Source organism: Taeniopygia guttata, chromosome 1A (genome assembly GCF_048771995.1).
Source record: "Taeniopygia guttata chromosome 1A, bTaeGut7.mat, whole genome shotgun sequence".
Taxonomy (NCBI): Eukaryota; Metazoa; Chordata; class Aves; order Passeriformes; family Estrildidae; genus Taeniopygia; species Taeniopygia guttata.
Window position 1 is genome coordinate 70,144,823 of NC_133025.1, and position 20,828 is coordinate 70,165,650.

General features: G+C 50.7%; 1 protein-coding gene across 4 annotated transcripts in view; it reads right to left on the reverse strand.

The window, feature by feature from the left end:
* The window catches only part of B4GALNT3 (beta-1,4-N-acetyl-galactosaminyltransferase 3), a 63,169-nt gene that overhangs the window by 4,211 nt on the left and 38,130 nt on the right, over positions 1–20,828 (reverse strand). The window contains exons 4-19 of one of the 4 annotated variants that reach the window (XM_072923905.1): positions 12,920–13,015; positions 12,281–12,371; positions 11,330–11,430; positions 10,887–10,954; positions 10,290–10,368; positions 9,833–9,899; positions 8,015–8,158; positions 7,508–7,617; positions 6,936–7,036; positions 6,228–6,304; positions 4,640–5,639; positions 3,247–3,545; positions 2,720–2,873; positions 1,972–2,044; positions 1,376–1,529; positions 562–688 (exon numbers count right to left, since the gene is read on the reverse strand). In XM_072923905.1, the coding sequence (XP_072780006.1) occupies positions 562–688; positions 1,376–1,529; positions 1,972–2,044; positions 2,720–2,873; positions 3,247–3,545; positions 4,640–5,639; positions 6,228–6,304; positions 6,936–7,036; positions 7,508–7,617; positions 8,015–8,158; positions 9,833–9,899; positions 10,290–10,368; positions 10,887–10,954; positions 11,330–11,430; positions 12,281–12,371; positions 12,920–13,015 (2,741 nt within the window). Of the gene's footprint in view, positions 1–561; positions 689–1,375; positions 1,530–1,971; positions 2,045–2,719; positions 2,874–3,246; positions 3,546–4,639; positions 5,640–6,227; positions 6,305–6,935; positions 7,037–7,507; positions 7,618–8,014; positions 8,159–9,832; positions 9,900–10,289; positions 10,369–10,886; positions 10,955–11,329; positions 11,431–12,280; positions 12,372–12,919; positions 13,016–20,828 lie in introns of those variants that run through there. The other 3 variants (XM_072923906.1, XM_072923907.1, XM_072923908.1) reach the window with 3 other exon arrangements.

Consider the following 20,828-nt stretch of genomic DNA (forward strand, 5'->3'; position numbering starts at 1 on the left):
GTCAGGAGTGCCTGCATATGCCAAGACAGGAGGAAAGATGGCTGGCAGCACTGGACTGCAGTCAGCGACAGAAAAGATGGGACAGGGCCCAAACCCTACAACTACAAACCAAGAGGCCCAGGATTTGTGCACCCCTCCTCACAAAATCCTCAGAAATTTTAACTGCACCTCATAATCTTTAAATGCCTCTCCACCAGTTGGACTTCAAGGCTAAATGTTATACAGAAAATGTGAGGGATCACACTACACTCTGAATGCTTGAAGAGGACAAAGTCTTCACAATCACCAGTGCCTGATCTGCAGGAGACCAACCAGCGGTGTGGCTGGAAGGCAGCAGAAAACAGCTCTCCTCTTACTAGTGGCTGCAGTAGAGTGCTTTGTGTCTCCTCACCTACTAGGTTTGAGGTCAGCATATGCTTGAAGACTTTCCCTCACTGGCCAAGGTTATGGTGGCAGTAGTCATCTCAATCTCCTTTGATCCCCACTCCCATGGTCATTGGTTCTCCAGGATCTGATGGACTTCCCCTCCTGAGCACTTGAACAATGACAGTGGATACCTACCTGTCAAGGAGTTCCCAGTCCTCTCCTCCCCAGCGGTCCCGAAACTCTTTTGTGTTCATGCCTCCAATTTTGTCCAGGTCAGACTTGTATATGCCCAGGAGACCAAACCCATTCACCTCCCAGTAGCCTGAGGAGAGCACAAAAGAGGCACAGCTTTTTTGGAGTTTTGAAGCATTGATGGCTCCAGCAGAGCTGCTGGAGTGAGACTCAAGCTACTTTAGCACAATGTTGACACCAGGGACTCTCAGCACCAAGGCAGAGCCAACCATGCCAACCAGCTTTGGGACTAAGAAAGGCTTGTAGACAGACAGCATGGTCTGATCTGTCAACTTCTTAGCAGAGCCTCTCGGATCTCCTGTCTGGCAACACAACTCCTGGAGTGTCCCAGCTTCCCAGGGTTGTCCCTGTGCCTAGATGGCTCAGGATGGCCACCTCTGTCTAAAGGAAATCCTATGCTGTACCACTTTTCTCCCTCCAACTTGGCTTGGTTTCCCTCAGCCCCAGTCTACCAGCTCTCCTCAGGACAGGCTGTGCCCCCTAAGAAAAGAGAGATACAGACAGACAGGAATAAAGGATGGTTTTTCCAAGGTCCTTAAATCCATAAAGAGCCCTAGGAGACAATCAGGAGAAACATCAGATAAAGGGCTCTGCTAGCTTTTTGAGCTCAAATTCTAGGTACCTGACACTGTTAAACCCCATCCTATGTCTAACACACACTCACCTGTGGACTTGGCCCCAGACCCTGACAGTGCCAGAGGAACACCTGAGAGGCACTTCCTTCTTTCCCCATTTCCCGAAGTCTGAGCCCTCTTACCATCAGGCCACTGTGGGGACATCCCGCAGTGCAGCCTCATGACCATGGGTGCAAAGGCCATCTTGCCTTCCACGCAGTGCTTCCTGATTGAATCAATGACTCCAGCTGGGAAGTGGATGTGGAGGTCACACAGGAAGACAATGCTGTGTGGGTCCTGGAACCAATTGTACCAGTTGGGAAAAAAAAATATGTTGACTTGCAGTAAATATTTATTGAGGGGCAGGAAGACAAATATAGGAGTCAAAATCTCATTACTGCATCAGAATCTGAGATCCCAAGAGCTGGCAAAATATCCATTGGCTGATCAATGATGAGTGTGAAATGACTGTGACCTGGCAGAGCCAGAATCACAAAGCTGCTACTGCTGACTTCCCTCCTGTCTGACAGTCCCAGCAGATGGACCAAGAATCAAACAGAGCACAGGCTCCTCAGAATAGAGACCCTTGCTCTGGAAGGACAGGAAAAACGTCTACATTTGAACTGGTCTGCTAGGCTATTCCCTTCCCTAAAAACCAGCATGTTCAATACCAAAGGCGGCGGCAACACCAGACACATACTACAAACTTCCCTGCCCACCCAAGGCCCCCCAGACTCACCGTTACGAGGTCTATCCCCGCCTGCAGCCCAGCAGAACGCTCAAAATTCCCTGTCAGCTTCAGGTAGCGATAGCTGGGGGTCAGAAGGGAAAGGGAATTTCAGTGGCACAGGAGGTATGGCCACACAGCATTGGGCGATGGAGCTGCCCTCGCCCCATGCACCCTCTGAAGCAGAGGAAACCTTTGCTGGGGGAGTGCACAAGCCCAGCACTGCTCCCAGTCCCAGTCTGCCCAGAGATTCTTGTCCCTGACAGAGCCTAGCAAAACTCTTCTCAGCTCTAGCCCAGCTCTGTCCTAGGACTGAGCCTGGAAACCCCTGGCATGTAATAGAAATGACCAGCCAAAGCTGTTTCAGATCAGAGCAGGGTCATTCTAGCAGAGGTCTCCATGCTCTCTGTCCCACTTCTCAGAGCTTTCTTATATTTTCTGTCCTCCCCCTGCCCCATCACTGAGAGATTTGCTTTCTCTTCTCTCTTGCAATCTTGAAAAAAAGAGACAAATTCAATAAATTCAGCTGGAAGACTACACCAGGTATTGCCTTACTCTTTTCTAACAGTGTTCCATGCATACATGTGCATGCACATCATAACAAAAACAAATTCTTGTGTATGTGCAAGGTCTGAATAGATGGTGTCTGTGGTGTTCCAGCTGCAGCAGGCTATGGCTGGTCACCACACAGAGACTGCCAAATGTGCTATTTGCAGGCATATATGTGTGACTGGCTTTTGTCACCAAGCAATACTCCCACCTGTGCAAGGTAGACCTTTTCAGAGCCTTCTCTACATCCATGTCATCACTGCTGTAGTCTGTGATGATGACACTGAAGTAGGGATCCTTGGTGACTCGGAACAGCTCTTCCATGTCGGAGATGAACTGCAGTACCCAACGTGCCTGGTTTTTCACTAGTTGTATTGCAACAGGGAGAGAATCAAAGCAAACTGATTTAAGTGGTGTTTTTTTTTCTCAACACAAAAGGCTTCTTGCCTTCTGTGAAATCTCAACAACCTTTCAGGGATGATGTAATAGGCCCAGGGTGAAAACCTGGTCCACAGAACCAAGGAATCAGCGTGTGACAGAAGTTTTCTCTGAGATTACAAGCCATGGCTGCTTGGGCCCTATCATATTTTTGAGGGTATTTAACTTGGATAGAACAGAAACTGGAAGTGATCCAAGTAAGATGGTTGAGACTGGCTCAGACCCACTGTCCAGGGCTGCCCTCATGGGAACTGCCCACTGTGCCACCCATCAATATCCTGGGGAGGCAGATGGCCTTACCTGGCACTATGAAGTGAACCACAGCCCGGTGGTTCCAGGAAAAGCCCTGGGGCCAGCACAGCTCCGGCTCGTTCGCCGCAGCCATCAGGTGCCGCCGGCGGCCCCACACCAGATTCCTCATCCTCCTCTCGTCCTCCTCGTGGCTGCTGCTGCCCTGCCAGTCCCGTGCGAAGATGTACTCGGAGAGGCGGACGCGGCGCTCGCCCTGCTCCAGCAGCTCCAGCTCCAGCAGGTAGCGGCTGCCCCGCATGCGGTCCTGCCGCTTCTCCACGTTCACGATGCGCTGCAGCTGGAAGCGCCTGCAGGACACGCAGCTGGCGTGGGCATACCCTGGGCACCAGCCCCTATCCCTCCCCCAGCTCTGCTGGGCTCCTTCCTTTGGGCCAGCACAAACCTTTCTGCCCCCAGCTTCCCCCTGCTTTGCTGCGCTGCTTCCAAAGTTCCATGGGAATGTTTAGCACCTGTTTCTCCTAAATCCACAAGCATGTGGGATTCCAGCCAAGAGAAAATATTTGGCAAGAGAAATGAAATAAAGGTGACATAGAAAATAACAAATGTGTCTGAATGATTGTGTAGGGCTGGTAATACTGAGTGTATTCAACACCACCTGCAATGATTTTGGCACAAGGAGCATGTTTGGGCTGCTGAAACTGGCTCGTGACAGCTTATCAAACAAGAACACAGAGCAGGACTGAGCAATCATACAGTAAAAACTGGCAGGAACTGTAGATTCAGAATGGCCGAAACTGGATGAAATGCCAGGGTAGTCATGACTTTTCAGACCATAACAAGAGTTTCTGCAATAAAATAGATGCTTGTGAGTTAAAAATCCTGAGAAAATCTTGTGTGTACTGGTCAGTTACACCTGGCTGTGATTGATGTGACCCTGAAAAAGCAAATGTTATCTTAATATGTAGCATTAGGCTTACTTCCAGCAGGGATTAGAAGTTAATAACACCTATTCCATAAAACATCCAGGATATTTGTCACTTATGTATATGAAGACTAACATCAACTGAAACCAGAAAAGACTGGTAAAAAAATTATAATTTTTTTTTTTTATAACACTTATAACAGAAGGGTCAGGTGTTGGATTGTTTAGCTTATGGAGGCTAGAGGAAGTTTTCCAGAAGGGATGGCAAGTCTTGACAAGAAAAAGAACCATACCAAGACCATGTAACAAAAGAGTACCAGCAAAAGCTGGTATCATTTCTCAGGCGAAAGAAGTGTGCCTAAGTCCAGTGTTTTACACAGATTCCTTGCCTGAAATGTTATTTACCACATCTAGTTCATCCTCTGATTCTCACCAGTTACTCACATAACAGGTATTCCCCATACAGCATGGTTAACCAGTTCTGGGACAGCGCCCCTTGGTTTTCTCACCGTGCCTTACCCTTTACTCCTCTGGTTGAGCTTCCTGAGGAAGACACGTGTAACTTCCAGGGCCTCCCTTTCTCTTAGCAGCAAATTTCCTGAGATGTTGCACTTCAGGTCAATCCAGTCTGTGCGCAGCATATGGAAGTCCAGGTTGCTCATGCTGAAGGTCTGCCCCCAGTTGACTGCCTGGTCAAACACTGGTACATAATCAAAATCGTCCTCATCTTCCTCCTCTGGCTCCCCATCCACCTCTTCCTCCTCTGCTGCTCCTCCAGACTTGCCCTTCAAAGGAGATGCCACTTGCACCTCTCCTTCATCCACATCCCCGTTGTTGGCCGCCTTCTGCTCAGCAATGTAGGACTGCACCTGGCTCAGCCACCGTGGCAGCCCGGGCTGCTGGCTGGGGCTGGCAGCATTCACTGCATGTCTCCCGGCTTTGCCAGAGACTGGGCCTGCTTTCCCAGCTGGCACGGTGCCTGCTGGCTGCAGTCTGTCCTTTGTGGTGCTGAGGTCTCCTCGAGGTCCTACCCTGCTGGGAATTGTTACCTCTGAGTCCCTGGGATGGCCAAGAGACTGCTGCCTTTGAGACACAGTCCTAGAAGAAGGGATTGTCCTTCTGACAGGCACTTTCCCCTGGATGGCCCTGGCATGCTGCGGAGGGTTCCTGGAATTGTCTTTGACGCCAGCTTTTAAACGGGGTCTCTTAGTTACTGGTTTTCCCTCTAGGCCAGTCGAGTTGAGGCTTTGGTTGGTGGAGGCCAGCATGGCTGATTTGATACCAGACCTTTTTGTCCTCCTCCTCCGTATCTCCTCTCCTGCATCGTCACCCATCACCGAGAGGAGCCGGCGGCGCTCCCGGAGGGAATAGTCATCGTGAATATTGTCGCTGCCCAAGGTGTTGCTGGGAGCCTTGCCTGCTGGCCCTGCCCTCCCTGTGCTGGTGCGCTCGGGGGCACTGGTGCTCTCCTCGTCCTGCTCCTCATACTGCAGGTCATCCTGGTTCCCCTCCTGGAAGCCTGCAGGATGAATCAAAGTTACACCACTGGCATCCTCCTGTTGCCTTCCCTGCCCTGCCCAGGCACCCACCAAGCAGGGGGCAGCTACTTCTCACCTACTCTCAGTGTTGTCTCTCCTGCTCGGAGGGACAGGGATGATCTCCCATGTAGGAGGCTCTTGCTGCCACCAGTCTCCTCAGCACCCATCACTCACCCCTGTCAAAGGCTGTGGAGCTGTCTGGCTTTGCCCTTAGCTGTGGGTCTGGCCACAGCTCTGCAGGACAGGTGTGACCATAGGCTGCCACATCACACACCTCTGGTGTGTTACTCCTCCCCATGTTTTTGCTAGAATCACACCTCAGCTAAGCTGTGGGCATGAGAGTTGTCATGTTGTCTACTGCAGCCCACTGTTTGGTGAGCCCCCAGTCTGCCCTTAAGGGAAATAAAAGTGGCAGCAAAATTCTCCTCCCAGACACAGCAATCTGGCAGGGAAAGGCTGAGACTTCCTTGGTGTGGAAAGTCAACAGCTTCTTTCAGCTGGTGCTGCAAGACCACACACAAAAGCGACAGATAAAAGGATCCTCTGGGTTCTGACATTAGGGCCCCTACCTAGTTGCTCTGTCTTTTCTCCAGAGTTGAGGCTCTTCTCTGGCCGATCCATTTTCATGTACTTGTTAAATCCAAATCTGCAGAGAGAAGAGCAAAACACAAGTTTGATGAATGCTACTTTGCCCTTTCCTGGAAAAAGGAAGAAGATCCTAAGCACAGGGAGGCCATAGACAGCTATTTTCCTGGGAAAGTGACCATCTTTATCCTGCAAAAAAGTCCTCCTGAATGGCTGGGAGTCCTTGCATAAGGTGTCTGTTGCAGTAGGGAGCATGTAAGTAGCAGCTCCCTTGTGGGGCCACCACTGGGATCTGGGCACCAGTGAAGATGAGTGACATGCATCTTCCTCCAGAGAGAGGCCTGGTGGTGAGCATAGTTTGGCTTTCACAGTGACAGCTATCAGGAGGCTCCAGTGACTTACAGGCCAAGCTTGCTGGGAATACACTCCCTGATGTAAGAGAACAAACATTCTCTGACTCAGCTACTGGGTTAACAGTACAAGAAAAGCGCTAGTAGTTTCCCCTTGAGACCTAAACATATTTTCACCTAAGTTATCAAAAGAAGCCATAAATGCTTTAACATTTTGCAAGACTTAGGGGATCTTTAAGAATTAAGAAAAGTCCTACAGAAGTGAGCATGAAATTCCACACCAATTCCAGCCTTCAAGCTTCTCCCCACCCTGCTAGTAAACCCAAATTTACAGCATGCTACCTTTCCAAATAATAAGGATTTTCCTGATAGAAGCATTTGTTGTCTTTCTCCATGTGGCTCAGGCGGCTGTAATCATTTGGGTAAACAAAGGATAGATGAACCTGTGAAGAAGAGAGAAAGACAAAGTGAAACTCTCATAAATGCTAGACATCAGTCACAAGGTGACCGAGATATAGCTGCAGGATAACCAGAACTTTTTAGAGGGAGCAGGAGTTGCTCATTCTTTCCCTCTCCAGCAGCAGGCTGTGAGAATGGAAGACAGAAAGATGCATGCTAGGATACACGTATGCATGCATGTACCTTTTACCCTTTCCCTCAGCATCAGTCCACATCTCTAACTCCGAGCTTAAGTCCTACAACAGAGTGAGAACTAACTGGGAGAGAGGTGGCCAAGTTCCCTGAAGAGATGTCTGTGGCTTTAGTAATCCACACAAACTACAGTCCCCTCCACGGGGAATGAAATCCCCAGTCACTGTACTTGCAAAGGTAAGTTCAGGCCCCATGGCTAAAGGGATCTCTTCTTCCTCCGTGTGTATCCCTGGGCAAGCACCAGGTTAAAAAATCCAACTTACGAACTGGAGCCCCTGGTAGCGCTGCAGAGGAAATCCATTCACCAGGTAGCTGGGCTTGTATGGGCAGTCCGGCAGGGCCCGGCGCACGCGGGACTTGCTGAGCAGAGGCACTGCAGAGAAGGAACACACAGGCAAGGGCTGCAGGAGGAGCCCTGCTGCAACCATGCACCAGCTTAGCTATTTCTGTCCCTAGGTTCCATTTATCCATGTGAAATATTAAGAAATAGATAAACAAACCTTCTTGCACAGCTCAGCTCTTTACATTCCTTTAAGACGCTCACACAAAAAAAAAGCTTGGGGATGTTGTTTGATCTGGATACCAAGGAAGAGGAGCTGGCTTTAGTCTGTGCTTTGTCTCCTACAGTAACTGATCCTGTAGCTGCCCTTCTCTTTTGCCCCAGGAATAAAAAAGCATGGCCTGGATAACTGCGCTGGAGGAGGACAATCTTCCCAGCTGTGCTCCTGCACAGGCTGCAGTTACTTCCTCAGCTGCTTTCCAAGTCTTACCTTCATAAAGAGTGTCCCGGGGGTCAGGTTTCAACATATCAGCTGGGTGTACCCTGCTGCCAGAGCTGTCAGCAGCCCAGCTCCTGCGAGTGGCCAGCGTCTGCGGGATGTGCCCAACCTCATCCATCTTCAAAAGCGTCTCGTCTAGAGACCAGAGAGAGAACACAAAGGGGAGACAGGGGCTAACTTGCTCCTTGACCTCTCTCCACTGTCAGCCCTTTCCAAATGGCATTGCATCCGTGGCACTAATGCTGTTTCTGGCACAGGCAAATGAAAGGCTCTGACCCAGAAAGCTGGAGATATAGAAGCTGTAGGGTGGGAACACGGTTTCCACTGAAAGCAAGCACACACAGTGATGAGGAGTGGATGAAAATTACCTCCTGCCTTGGATACACCAGCACTGGTGTGCTGAACAGGCTCTATACTGGCAGGAACTACTGGACACCTCTGTATAATTAGTATTAAGTTTCTTTTCAAAGGAGATAAGAGTGATGAATGGGAGGAGAAACCTGAGGAGCAAAGGAAGGACCTTCAGTGGCTGAGGAGGATTTTACTCCAGAAAGGGAATGAAGCCCCACAGTAAGCCAAGAGCAACAGGAAGCTCAAACTCAAGACTGGGTATTGGTTACATTTTTCCTTGGGTGCTGCTGTCACAGGACTTCATGTCTCCATTAATCTTACTCTAAATGAGGGGAATTGAATAAATATCCATGAAGGAAAAGCAATATCCTGCCAAGGGCACTGGTGTGCAACTCTGGGGTACTGAACTACATGGGAGCCCAGAAAGAATGGGATGTCATGTAATACAGCCAAAGGCTAATATGAACAAGGGAAAAAACAAGGGCAGAAGGCAACAGATGAAAATGAGACTGCAGCACTGCACCTAATCATGAAGGGATCTTCTGGAATGTCAGTCTTCTACAGGTAATTAGTAAGAAGAAAAGAGCAAAAGGAAGGATGAAGATGGAAGACCAAATAGAAAGCCTAGTCTTAGCCACATGGGAGGTTTCAGAAAATACAGCAGCAGGTTGTGATCCAAGACACAGCAAACAGATGCTTTGATTACATCAGGGAGTTTCCATGCACAAAAGGGCTGGTATGAAAAAAAGCCCAGAAATATTGGAAGGCAACAGCAGTAGATATGGAAAGGGGGAATGCTGGCAGAGGAAAGTGATGCTGACAAAGCTGGGTAAGGATAAACACGACTAAGGAGCTTCTTAACTGATAACACCATCACTTGATGTGCTAAGAAGGGTTTACAAAACAGGAGGGACTGGACTGATGTGTTTGCAGCAATCCAGCACCAACTCAAAGAGACTTGAGGCTGGGACAGAGGAAAGCAGCACCCCCCCATCATCGCCAGTGTATCCTGTTGTGTTCAGGACCCAGAGTGAAATGTCCTGAAGTGCCAGAGCAGCCCCTTCTCCCTGGTTGTGTCTAGCTGGCAGCACACCCCCATAGCTCCCATGTTTTGGGACTCATGTTCCCCCTGGCTCTCAGCAAGCAATCTCCATCCTGTGTTACTCCCAATCTACAACACTTCTCACCTTTGCAGACTCTCCTCTCTGCCCTTCCTCACAACCTCCACACTTCCATGAAATAATGTTTCAATCTTACTTCTGATTCTCCTACATTTAATAATGAGTCACACTCTTGTCCAGAAGTCTTTCTCTTGAACTATCTCCACCTTTTCCTCCCAATGATATGTATGCCTAGTATTTGCCTGGCTAGACAATGAGTCATGGTGAAACACTGGATGTTGATACATTTAGGAAGAATGGGGAGGTGCTTGGGAAAACTTGTGATGAAGATACTTACTAGCAAAAAGGGAGAGATATTGGGAGTCAATGACTTTGAACTTCGCTTCTGGATCATTCAGTCTCCACTGGAACAGAGAAATACATTAAAATGAAGTACCTATGGAGTTAACCAAGCCTGAACAAAAGGAACACACTACCCCTACTAGGACTGAATCTACCCAGCAGAAAAAGACTGGGAATGAGCAGAGATCCCCCAGGACACATCCAAGCCAGGAAAGGCCAGAAAGCTGCAACAGACCCCAGAGAAAGCAGATCTATTCCAAGTAAGCAGAGGAAGGGGTCCTGACAGATGGCCAGGACTATCCCACACAGAAGTAGGTAAGGGTTCTGGAAGGGATTAGCTACATCTCATGCAATGAGGAGCTGAGGCCAGGGAAAGGAGGGAAATGGTTACAAACATCATTCCTGAACTCTGTAGAGACACATATACGGGACCACCATTTCCACAGACTCACTGCTACTTCCACATGGTCTGTTCCTCTGTCATCCTGCTTGTGCAGCACCTCAAAGTAGTACCTGCCCTCTGCTGACAACCTGCACAGAACAAGGTGTCTGTCACCAGAAGCATTAAAGAACATTTCTTAGCTTGTCAGCAGACAATGAGTGGAGCGCAACCACACCCCTGAAACAACCTAATTCTCAGGGTAGGCGGGGTTAGGCCAAGAAAATCCAGATCCTGACAGTGAGATAGGGAGCTTCACTTATGCACCTGGAGCACTCCAGACTCTTCTCAGTTAATTCTGAATAACTCCCTCTCAGTGTCGCCTGCTGGGTTTTTACCTCTAGGAAACCTGGCCAGTTCCAAGGCAGGAAACTTGGGATGTAGTTCATATACTGGAGCCTGGATATGCTGGTGGTTGATTGCTCCAGGGAAGAAAAATTCAGTGTTGCATTCCTGCAGTAAATCAGCAAAGCTTTGGCAATACCCCAGAGTAATCCCTTTCTCTGTATTGCAAAACTCTTCAGGGCAAGCATGAGTGCTTTTCCCTTATCCTTGTGATTTCCTGGTCATGTGCAGAGGTGGCTGGGACTGAGGGACTTTGCTCACTCACCTCACCATGTTTGACTTCTGGCTGTGAAATTTCCCAAACTCTCCTGGTGCGGTCCACTCCTTCCCTGTCTGTGAAGAGACAGAAGATGGCTCTAGTTAAGATGAGCTTCTTCCCTTGTTACTGCTCTGACAATGATAAAAAAGGAAAATTTAATTCCCTCTTCCCTCCAATTCTTCCTGGCAAATGATTCATGAAATCCATCACCTGTGGACAGATTTAAGTCCCTTAATTGTGAACAACGGACTCCCAATAGCACTACCAAGAGGTAAGTGGCTTAAGGTATCACATGTCATACCCCATCTGGCACCTGTGCTGATGTTGTCATTGTAATTGGGCAGGGAAAGAAACCTGTGTAGTCCAAGGAAGCAGCAAGTCACGAAGGTCTCTGTTCCCACAGAAACATTAAAGCCTTGATGGGAGAAGCCGTGCAGCATGCACTGTACCTTGCCTACGCTGGCCAGCAGCTGGAGACCAGAGGGCTTTTCATCTGGACTCAGCCAGAACTCAGCATTGTCATCTGCAGCAATGGCAAACTGAAACTCCCCTGTCAAGAGATGGAGGGAGTAAGTAGGGCTTTGGGGTAAGGGCTTGTGCACGGAACAGATCCAGCTCCTCTAAAATGCTGTCGTTACCCTTTCTCCTGGTGAGACCATCCTTCCCTTTTGATACTATCACCTTCTGCCTTTTAACCTCTCTGCTAACTCTGCTGCGACTGAAAACAAACTTTGCAGATGTCACTGATTCAGTGTCCCTCCTGCACTGGCTTCACCTGACATCTAACCTGGAAAGCTAAGAAGTCTATGCAAAGCCTCCTGACATCCCTTTTGCTTCCAGAGCAAAATTCTGTATCAGATGCAGCGTTTGGATGGAGGAATGTGCATATGGAGCCACAGAAGGAGACAGAGGTGCTTGAGGTTCGCCCTTTGTCCGGGGTCACAGGGATGGCAGCTGCAGGCCAGGGCCCGTGCCAGAGGGTGAGTGCCAGCAGGCTGCTGGGGCAGAGGCATGCAGCTGGGGGACACAGATGTCAGCTGCTGTCAGAAGGCATTCGTGCAGCCAGGGAGCAGAAAAGACATCACTGATGTCATGGGCAGTCCTGGCCATGCGAGGGAGGGAGGCAAAGCTCAGGGATTGTTTGTGGCCACATACACGCCATGGGGCTGTGCATTCATAACAGCATTGTTATTTATCTAGCACTTCCCATCTGCCTTCTCCTGTGCTTTTCCTCACCAGGGAGGAGGCAGATGTGTTTCCAGATATGCCAAGGCCATGGCCACCCACGTGAGGGACACGGTGTTGGGCTTGCCAGGGTAAGGGCACCAGTAGTTCAGCATCAGGAGGGGAGGGAGGGGAAGGTGACAAGAGACATGAGTGAAGGTACTCAGAACCCTCACCATCCGTGAAAGGATGCAGGTAACCAAATATCCGGAGACCATAGTTGGTCCATTTTGGGGACACAGCCAACTTCTTCAGCATAGTTCTTGTCTAAAATGGAAGAAGAAAAAATTAATAAAAATAATTTCAGATGTGACAGGAACAAGGGAAGAATTAAAAACCCTGGGACAGGAAGGCAGAGGGTTTTCTCTGAGAGGAAGATAGGGTATGGGATGCAATGGAGGCAGAGTGAAAGAGCCAACCAAGTATGAAATGAGATGGAGCAGGTGCTGCTGAGAAGGCAAAAGCTGCATGGGGGATGCATTGAGATGGTGGGGACAGGACATGGCATTCCCTAGCCACTTGGAAGGAGAGCACCACATACAGGGCTCCTTCAGCCTGTGCCCGAGCCCTGGCAGGCCAGCATGTGTGAAATGACCTTCCCATGTTCAGCAGAAGAGCTGTTACCCTTGAACCCTTCTGAAAGCTTTCTGCTCCCTCAGCAGAAGGACAGGAGGTGGTTGAGAGGGAGGTGGTGGATTTTAACAAAAAGCAGGATAGAGAGGGAGGTAGGGGCAGGACATGAAGGGAACAATGGTTATCCACCAGGGAAGCTGAGCTGGGAAGTGCAGGACAGTGGATGTCATGGTCTTACTCACATGAGGGAAGAGAGGGAAGTGGAGGTTTCTCCTGAGCTGCTCAATGGAGCTGCCACACCAGTCCTCAAACACGTGCAGATTAGCCTGGCCCTGGAACTAGAAGGCAAAAGTGGGGCACCATGAACGGGTGCATCCAACCCCTGTGTCTTGTGTCCCCTCTCTGCTCTGACAGCCTGGGCCATGGCCCCGGTACTGGAGCGCTTGGGAGAGTGAAGGAAGGTTCCTTTGCTATGAAGGACTGGTCTGCAGGATACATGGCTCCAGCACTGCTGCTCATCTGCTGAACCCGTGGGGTTGGCACACACACCTGAATGGCACCAGGGAGCTGTGCTAATGCTTGGGACATCCCAGTTCCATGGCTGGGGTTTGGCCCATCAAGGAGGTGTTTCAGCAGAGGGCTATGCTCTGAGGCCATGGTGTGGAACACACTGCAGGGTGGCAACAACTCCCCATGATGTAATGTCTGACCTTCCGCAAGAAACTGTTTTGGACTCCCTCACCATCTCAGGGCTATTTTCCTGATCTGAGGAAGAAGGGACACCCTAGGGAGGGGAGATGGCAGATCACCTTCTCAAAGCATGTCCTAGAGGTAAAGCTGATGGAAGATGGTGGGGACAGGGAGATGGAGGCCTAGCAGAGCTGGGAGCAGTAGCACAGGCAGCTCAGTGGGCAGCATAGCCTCCGTGTGCCTGCAGAGCCACAGGAATTCTGAGAAAAGTGGGGGTTCCAGCCTGGAGAGCACAGGAGGGTGTGCAGCGTGAGTACAGGTTCCTGCTACGCAGCCAGCCCCGTCAGGAGAGGCTTCCACTCTCCAGCTGAGATCTGGAGCACAGCTGCACTGGAAAAAGCTTGCTGGCCACTGTGGGACTTCAGCAACATACTCCTCAAAGGACAGACTTTATTTCTGTCAGAGCCATTCAGAAGGGAATTGCTGTCTGCTCCCCAGCAAACTCCAAGCTTTCTGCCTGCAACCAGTGGAGCTGCATACTGAAACCCTCCTCGCAAGACTGGCATCCAACAGTGAAGAATAAATAAGCTGGAGACGATACAAGCTACCTTAGATGGCAAAACGCTGAAGAAAGGAATAGGTTGCCTTGGGACTGGGAGGTTTTGCTGTGGCTGTCTTGCCTATATAAGGGCTGCGGGAGCAGGGCTGGAGAAACAGCCTGAACAGCACCCAAATGTCTACAGATGGCAGCAAATTCTTAGTTTTTGCTGGGGAAACTCTAGCAGGCCTGAAGCAGCACAGTGGAGGAGGGTTCAACCTCTCTGTGCACTTCTGCCAGAGAAACTTTTTCACCAAGTTATTTTTCCCAGGATGGTGGGCTGGGGGTGTGCTTTGAAATAAACTGTAGCTTGAAGGAAGGCTGTGAAGCAGATTTGGCTCCACACCAGTAATGCTCCTTGCAAGCTGTGGACTTAAGTCATGCACATGCAAACCATTTCTGTGTGCCAGGCAAAGCACATTCACAGCCACTGCTTTTCTGGAGGGGTCTCTCATCAGCCCTCTCTCCCTGGTGTCCTCACTGCCAGGGCTTCATGGATGTCTGCAAGCCCATCACGCCCCCCTCTAGGATCTCCTCCTCTTCCCTCCTCTGCTGACATCCATCAGCCTGGATTTTGCCCACCAGACAAGAGGAAAAGCAGCAAGACAAAGTGGACAAAATTCCTCAGAGCAATGCACAGAATAAGAGCGGAGACAGACAGGGGGCTCAGGATGATGGATGCAGCCAAGAGAAACCTGTGACTCTGCAGGAACTTGCAATACAAATAAATCACTGAAAGTGTGACAAATACTGAATTGGAATTTAATTGCTGTGCAGTCCTGTGCCCCTTGGCCAAATCCAGGTTCATACCCAAGGGTCTTACACTGCTTTTCTCAGCCAAATCAAATAATGACAACTGCTGTTTCTTGTGGAACATGAAGTGAGAGGAACAGGCTGGGCTCCCATAGAGAATCACTGCCAGAAGCTGAGTCCTATGGAAGTCTCCCACTACCCAAAAATGATGCTGCTTTTTTGGGGGTTTTTTTGAGAATTGCTTTCACAGGGCAGACAGCAGGCTCAGAGCTCTATGAAACGAAGCACAACACTCCCACACTGTGGACAGGCTGGCACTGCAGTTCACTCTTGCCAAACACAGACCCCGGGGATGATCTCAAAGCTCAGGACTGCAATGAAGCTGGGCTGCCTTTGACATGGGGCAGCCCAAATGCAAAACCAGATATTTATGAGGCCAATCCCAAAAGACTGGCTATACTTGCTCAAATGTTTGCAGAGTAAAACTTGGACCAGTCCCATTGCAATACAAAACTTCACTGCAGTTTGACAGTATTAGAGAGAGGGCAGCCTAATAAAAAATAAGACAGACACCATTGTACTAGGTACACCATCAGTACTTATAGAGATAATTCCTGAGATTTCTAGCCCAACACTCCTACCCTTCAAAGTCTTTACAAAGCCTCTAGAAGGAGATCCTGGCAGAAGTTAATGAGATCACCTTGCTTTCCTGTACTCACAGCTACTAGAAATAATTAACTGGTAAATAATAAGTATTTCTTGCATGAGATTTTAAAATCTTTTCTAAATCAAAAAATTTTCTCCTGAGTTACAGCAGCTTAATTTAGTTTCTGTTTCCTCTTAAAGGGAAATAAAGAACATTATTGACAGATAAGTGCTGGCTGCCCAAAGTGCTGCTTTGGGACTGAAAACTGAGCTAGGCTTTAATTTTAGGCCCCCACAAGTCATCGGTGTAGCAGCTGTTTTGAAACTCTATCACCTCTGTCCCTCCGACTCAATTCACAGCTGCCCATTACAGGCAGCTGAGAAATTCTTCTGTTTGCTCTATCCTCTCATGCAGCATGCTGTAAAAATCTCCTGCTTGGGGCTTTTGCAGATTGCAGTTATAAAGCAACATCACCACCATTCCCAATTCATGTGCACAGAAATGTCAATAGATTTTCTAAAATATGGTTTTCAGAACATGACTCTAAAACAAGGTTACTGCATTTGACTTCCCAGCTTGGACTACGTTTGACTTCCTACCTGGCTGTTTTTTGCAAAGGGTTGGGAATTTAGGACCTAGCAAGCAACAAGTTAAGTTCCTCATCTCTCCTTAAAACCATCTGCTTTGAAAATTCGGGATAGACAGATTTGGCCAGAACCAGGAATAGAAGCCACGAGTCTGAGTATTCAAAGGAGCTGGTTTTACGTGACCTTCCCATTTAGAGGATTTGTACCGCCCTTGAGGTCTATTGCTGTCCCAACACCCTTCTCCTTATCACCCTGCTGAAATAGCAGCAGAGCATAACCCCAGTTCAGGCCCAGAACAGGCACAGGTCACACACCAAGGGCACCACTGGCACAATGTGAGCGTGCCCTGGAGCACAGCTCAGTGTGAGTGTGCCCTGGAGCACAGTGCCCTGGAGCACAGCTCAGTGTGAGTGTGCCCTGGAGCACAGCTCAGTGTGAGTGTGCCCTGGAGCACAGCACAGTGTGAGTGTGCCCTGGAGCACAGCTCAGTGTGAGTGTGCCCTGGAGCACAGCACAGTGTGAGCGTGCCCTGGAGCACAGCTCAGTGACACGTGTGCCCTGGAGCACAGCTCAGTGTGAGTGTGCCCTGGAGCACAGCTCAGTGTGAGTGTGCCCTGGAGCACAGCACAGTGTGAGTGTGCCCTGGAGCACAGCTCAGTGTGAATGTGCCCTGGAGCACAGCACAGTGTGAGTGTGCCCTGGAGCACAGCACAGTGTGAGTGTGCCCTGGAGCACAGCTCAGTGTGAGTGTGCCCTGGAGCACAGCACAGTGTGAGTGTGCCCTGGAGCACAGTGCCCTGGAGCACAGCTCAGTGTGAGTGTGCCCTGGAGCACAGCTCAGTGTGAGTGTGCCCTGGAGCACAGCTCAGTGTGAGTGTGCCCTGGAGCACAGCTCAGTGTGAGTGTGCCCTGGAGCACAGCTCAGTGTGAGTGTGCCCTGGAGCACAGCTCAGTGTGAGCGTGCCCTGGAGCACAGCTCAGTGTGAGTGTGCCCTGGAGCACAGCTCAGTGTGAGTGTGCCCTGGAGCACAGCTCAGTGTGAGTGTGCCCTGGAGCACAGCTCAGTGTGAGCGTGCCCTGGAGCACAGCTCAGTGACACGTGTGCCCTGGAGCACAGCTCAGTGTGAGTGTGCCCTGGAGCACAGCTCAGTGTGAGTGTGCCCTGGAGCACAGCACAGTGTGAGTGTGCCCTGGAGCACAGCTCAGTGTGAGTGTGCCCTGGAGCACAGCACAGTGTGAGTGTGCCCTGGAGCACAGCACAGTGTGAGTGTGCCCTGGAGCACAGCTCAGTGTGAGTGTGCCCTGGAGCACAGCACAGTGTGAGTGTGCCCTGGAGCACAGTGCCCTGGAGCACAGCTCAGTGTGAGTGTGCCCTGGAGCACAGCTCAGTGTGAGTGTGCCCTGGAGCACAGCTCAGTGTGAGTGTGCCCTGGAGCACAGCTCAGTGTGAGTGTGCCCTGGAGCACAGCTCAGTGTGAGTGTGCCCTGGAGCACAGCTCAGTGTGAGCGTGCCCTGGAGCACAGCTCAGTGTGAGTGTGCCCTGGAGCACAGTGCCCTGGAGCACAGCTCAGTGTGAGTGTGCCCTGGAGCACAGCTCAGTGTGAGTGTGCCCTGGAGCACAGCTCAGTGTGAGTGTGCCCTGGAGCACAGCTCAGTGTGAGTGTGCCCTGGAGCACAGCTCAGTGTGAGTGTGCCCTGGAGCACAGCTCAGTGTGAGCGTGCCCTGGAGCACAGCTCAGTGTGAGTGTGCCCTGGAGCACAGCTCAGTGTGAGTGTGCCCTGGAGCACAGCTCAGTGTGAGTGTGCCCTGGAGCACAGCTCAGTGTGAGTGTGCCCTGGAGCACAGCTCAGTGTGAGCGTGCCCTGGAGCACAGCTCAGTGTGAGCGTGCCCTGGAGCACAGCTCAGTGTGAGTGTGCCCTGGAGCACAGCTCAGTGTGAATATGCCCTGGAGCACAGCACCTGAGCTCTTCTCACCAAGGAGGCTGACACCCTCTGAGGACAGCGTCAGGGCACCGCTGTCCCAGGAAGGGCGAGCTGAACCCTTACAAGGGCAGGGAGGGGACAGCTGGACATGGCCCTTGCTTGGCACTGATGCAGTTATGCCCCTTCAGGGCTCTGTGAGCGTGGCTGGCCTGAGCCCCAGCTTAACTCTCCCTGCTGAGCATGCTGGAAAAATGCCTGTCTGCAGTCGTAGCATTGCAGTAAAAGACTTTGGTATTTCTGCTTCCTTCTAGTGAGAAATGTTAGATTATCAGCCCCTGCTACAAGAACTGACCATAGAGGAGGATCAGGAACATAGACAACCCAGAGCTCTTGCTAGCCCAAACGCTACCATGTCAAAACTATCTGGAGAGTGGCACCACACACTGAAGGGGTCCTGCTGAGCAAGGAGACCAGAGAAGAAAGATCTGGGCAAGCAGCAAAGCTGAGAGAATTGCAGCAGAGAGACACGACCTCCTGCCCTGTAACTGGAGCAGGATGGAGAAGAGAAGCTTTCCTAATTTAATCCTGGGCAGCTTTGGCATCACAGAGGCAAATCAGCTGCATAGCTGCACGCAGCCCAGGGAATGATAAACAGGGCACACAGAGGGCCTGAGCCACAGAAGAAAGGCAACACTGTGCTGGCAACTAGAAACTCCTGAGTTTGTAAGACTCTTCTGTCTCCTCAGAGTGGCTGCAGCCCCTCCTCCTGCCTGGCCCAGCTCCCCTGACTGGGTGACATTCAGCAGCCAGCAGCTGGGCTTGGCGGCACGCTCTGCTGTGCTGGGCACTTGGGGGAATCCATCAAGACAAGTTAGCAAGACAGTTCCCTGTCTGGATGGGCACAAGTAGACAAGGAAGGGGCATCAGCAGAGACAGAATGAGCAGCAATAGCTTTTGTCTTTCAGTCCTCTCAGGAAAGGATGCTTCCTCTTCGGACAGGTTTGGTAGCAAGACAACACTCCAGCACAATGCTTTGGTTTTGTGCAGCACCTGTGCAACTCTACAGGTGCTGCCTGCAAGGGGCTGTGCTCCTGGACATCCCTCACACCTCCCTGCAAAGAGAAGGAAGTCCTGAGGCTGTGCAGACATGAAAGAGGAAAGGACATTTTAAATGCACCCCAGGACTGCCCAGACCTTTCTCCTCTCACAGCATTTTGCAGAGGTAAATAAGAACAGCCTGGCTAACCAGACACTTTTCTGAAAGCCCTCCCCACACCTAGAACAGCGTCAAATGCTGACACTTATATCCTGCAGCACAGGTTTGCCCTGACGACAGCCAGGCACGTTTCTGAATTAATGAAATGAAACACCCCACATCTCTCCAACCTGAGCAGGCAGTGTGTGATGCTGGGAGCTGGAAGACTTTGCTCTGGTGCCTGGAAGTGACAGGATACCAACCATCACATGCACAGGCATCTTGAGGAAGCAGGAGCAAGGGTGAATTCTCCTTTCCCCCGGATGCCAGAGCAAAACTTCAGTTTGGGATTTCCAATGAGCACACTTTCCTACCACATTATCCAAGGCTGAAGACTTAAGCTGCCTATAGCATATCCTGAAACTGAGAGAGGAAAATTGAGACCTGTCCTTTTTTGGCAATACTGGCTGCCAGCTCACTCTGAAACCCTGTTAATTATTTATGTTTTTCAGGAATATGCCTCTCTATTCAAACAAAGCCCAGCTCCCTGACCTGTGTGAGGCAACCTGGTGCCTCTCACCCCAGGAAACAGGCTGCAATTAAGTTATTAGAGATGCTGTGGGAAGGGTGCAATGGGATTATAGACCAGGGTAATTAATCTGGGCAGAGCCACAGAAAAACTTAATCCCCAGGCTGGGAGAAATTTTGGTTGGTGGTTAGGAGGACAGCAAGCAGCTCTGTACAGAGCTGTGTCCATGGATCGCTCTCCACCTCCTGCAGCTGGTACTGGTGAACCACTGGCCTCTGTTTGCAGTCAGGGGCACTCTGGTGACCCTCTGGGTATACACAGTGCTGCAGCAAGGGCAGGAAATTTTGCCTTATACAGCCAAAGAGAAAAGTGTCCAGGCCACAGCCACCAGCTGCACCTCTAACCTGGTAAAGGCTCACTGCACACCACAGCTGGCCACTCTCCAGATTCATGTGCTTTGGGAAATCTCTAGGGAGGGGACCAGAGACACAGGGCAAAGCTTCAGGGAAGCTGAGAGGTACCACACAGAGCCTGTATCACCCAGTGCTGTGAGAGAGGGGAGCAGCAAATGCTCAGTGTCATCCCTGGGCCCTGCCCCTGCCATCCTGCTGGCTCTTGGCCAGCAGCTGCTCATCTGGGAGGCAGCCCTGCCTGCAAGGCCCTGCAGCTGGAGAAGACCCCAGGCTCCAGCTGGGACCAGCACTCCAGAACCCACACTCTGACGCAGAGCAGCTCAATGGCCTGATTTGGTTCTGGGCACTGGAAGGTGGCTGATGCTGGCTGCTGCCAGGAAAGCCGAGGCTCAGGCTGCAGGGACCTGAACTGCTCCTTGCTGTGGCTGGATGGATACACTCTACTCCATTACCAATGAGATCTGGAGACCTGCGTGCAGGGCCAGCAGCCTGCTCCATTCCCTGGGGAGTCACAGAGGCTCCTTAATTTGTGCAGGTCTCTAATCCTGAGGAATTTAGTGAGCTGGCTCCATTAACTAAATGCCCCCTGGCTGGTGTCCCTCTCATTAGAAGCAGGCTGCATTGCTCCCTTATCTGAAGAGGAATGATGAGATAAGGGAATGGGGGAGGAAAGAATAATTGAGGCATGAAGGAAACAAAGGGAGTGTTTACCCCAGCCTGCAAGGGTCACCAGAGAGGGTCTCTGTTCATGGAAGTGCCACTGAAGTGGAGAAATCTCCACCTATGACATGCAGAGGTTGGATGGCAAAAGCCA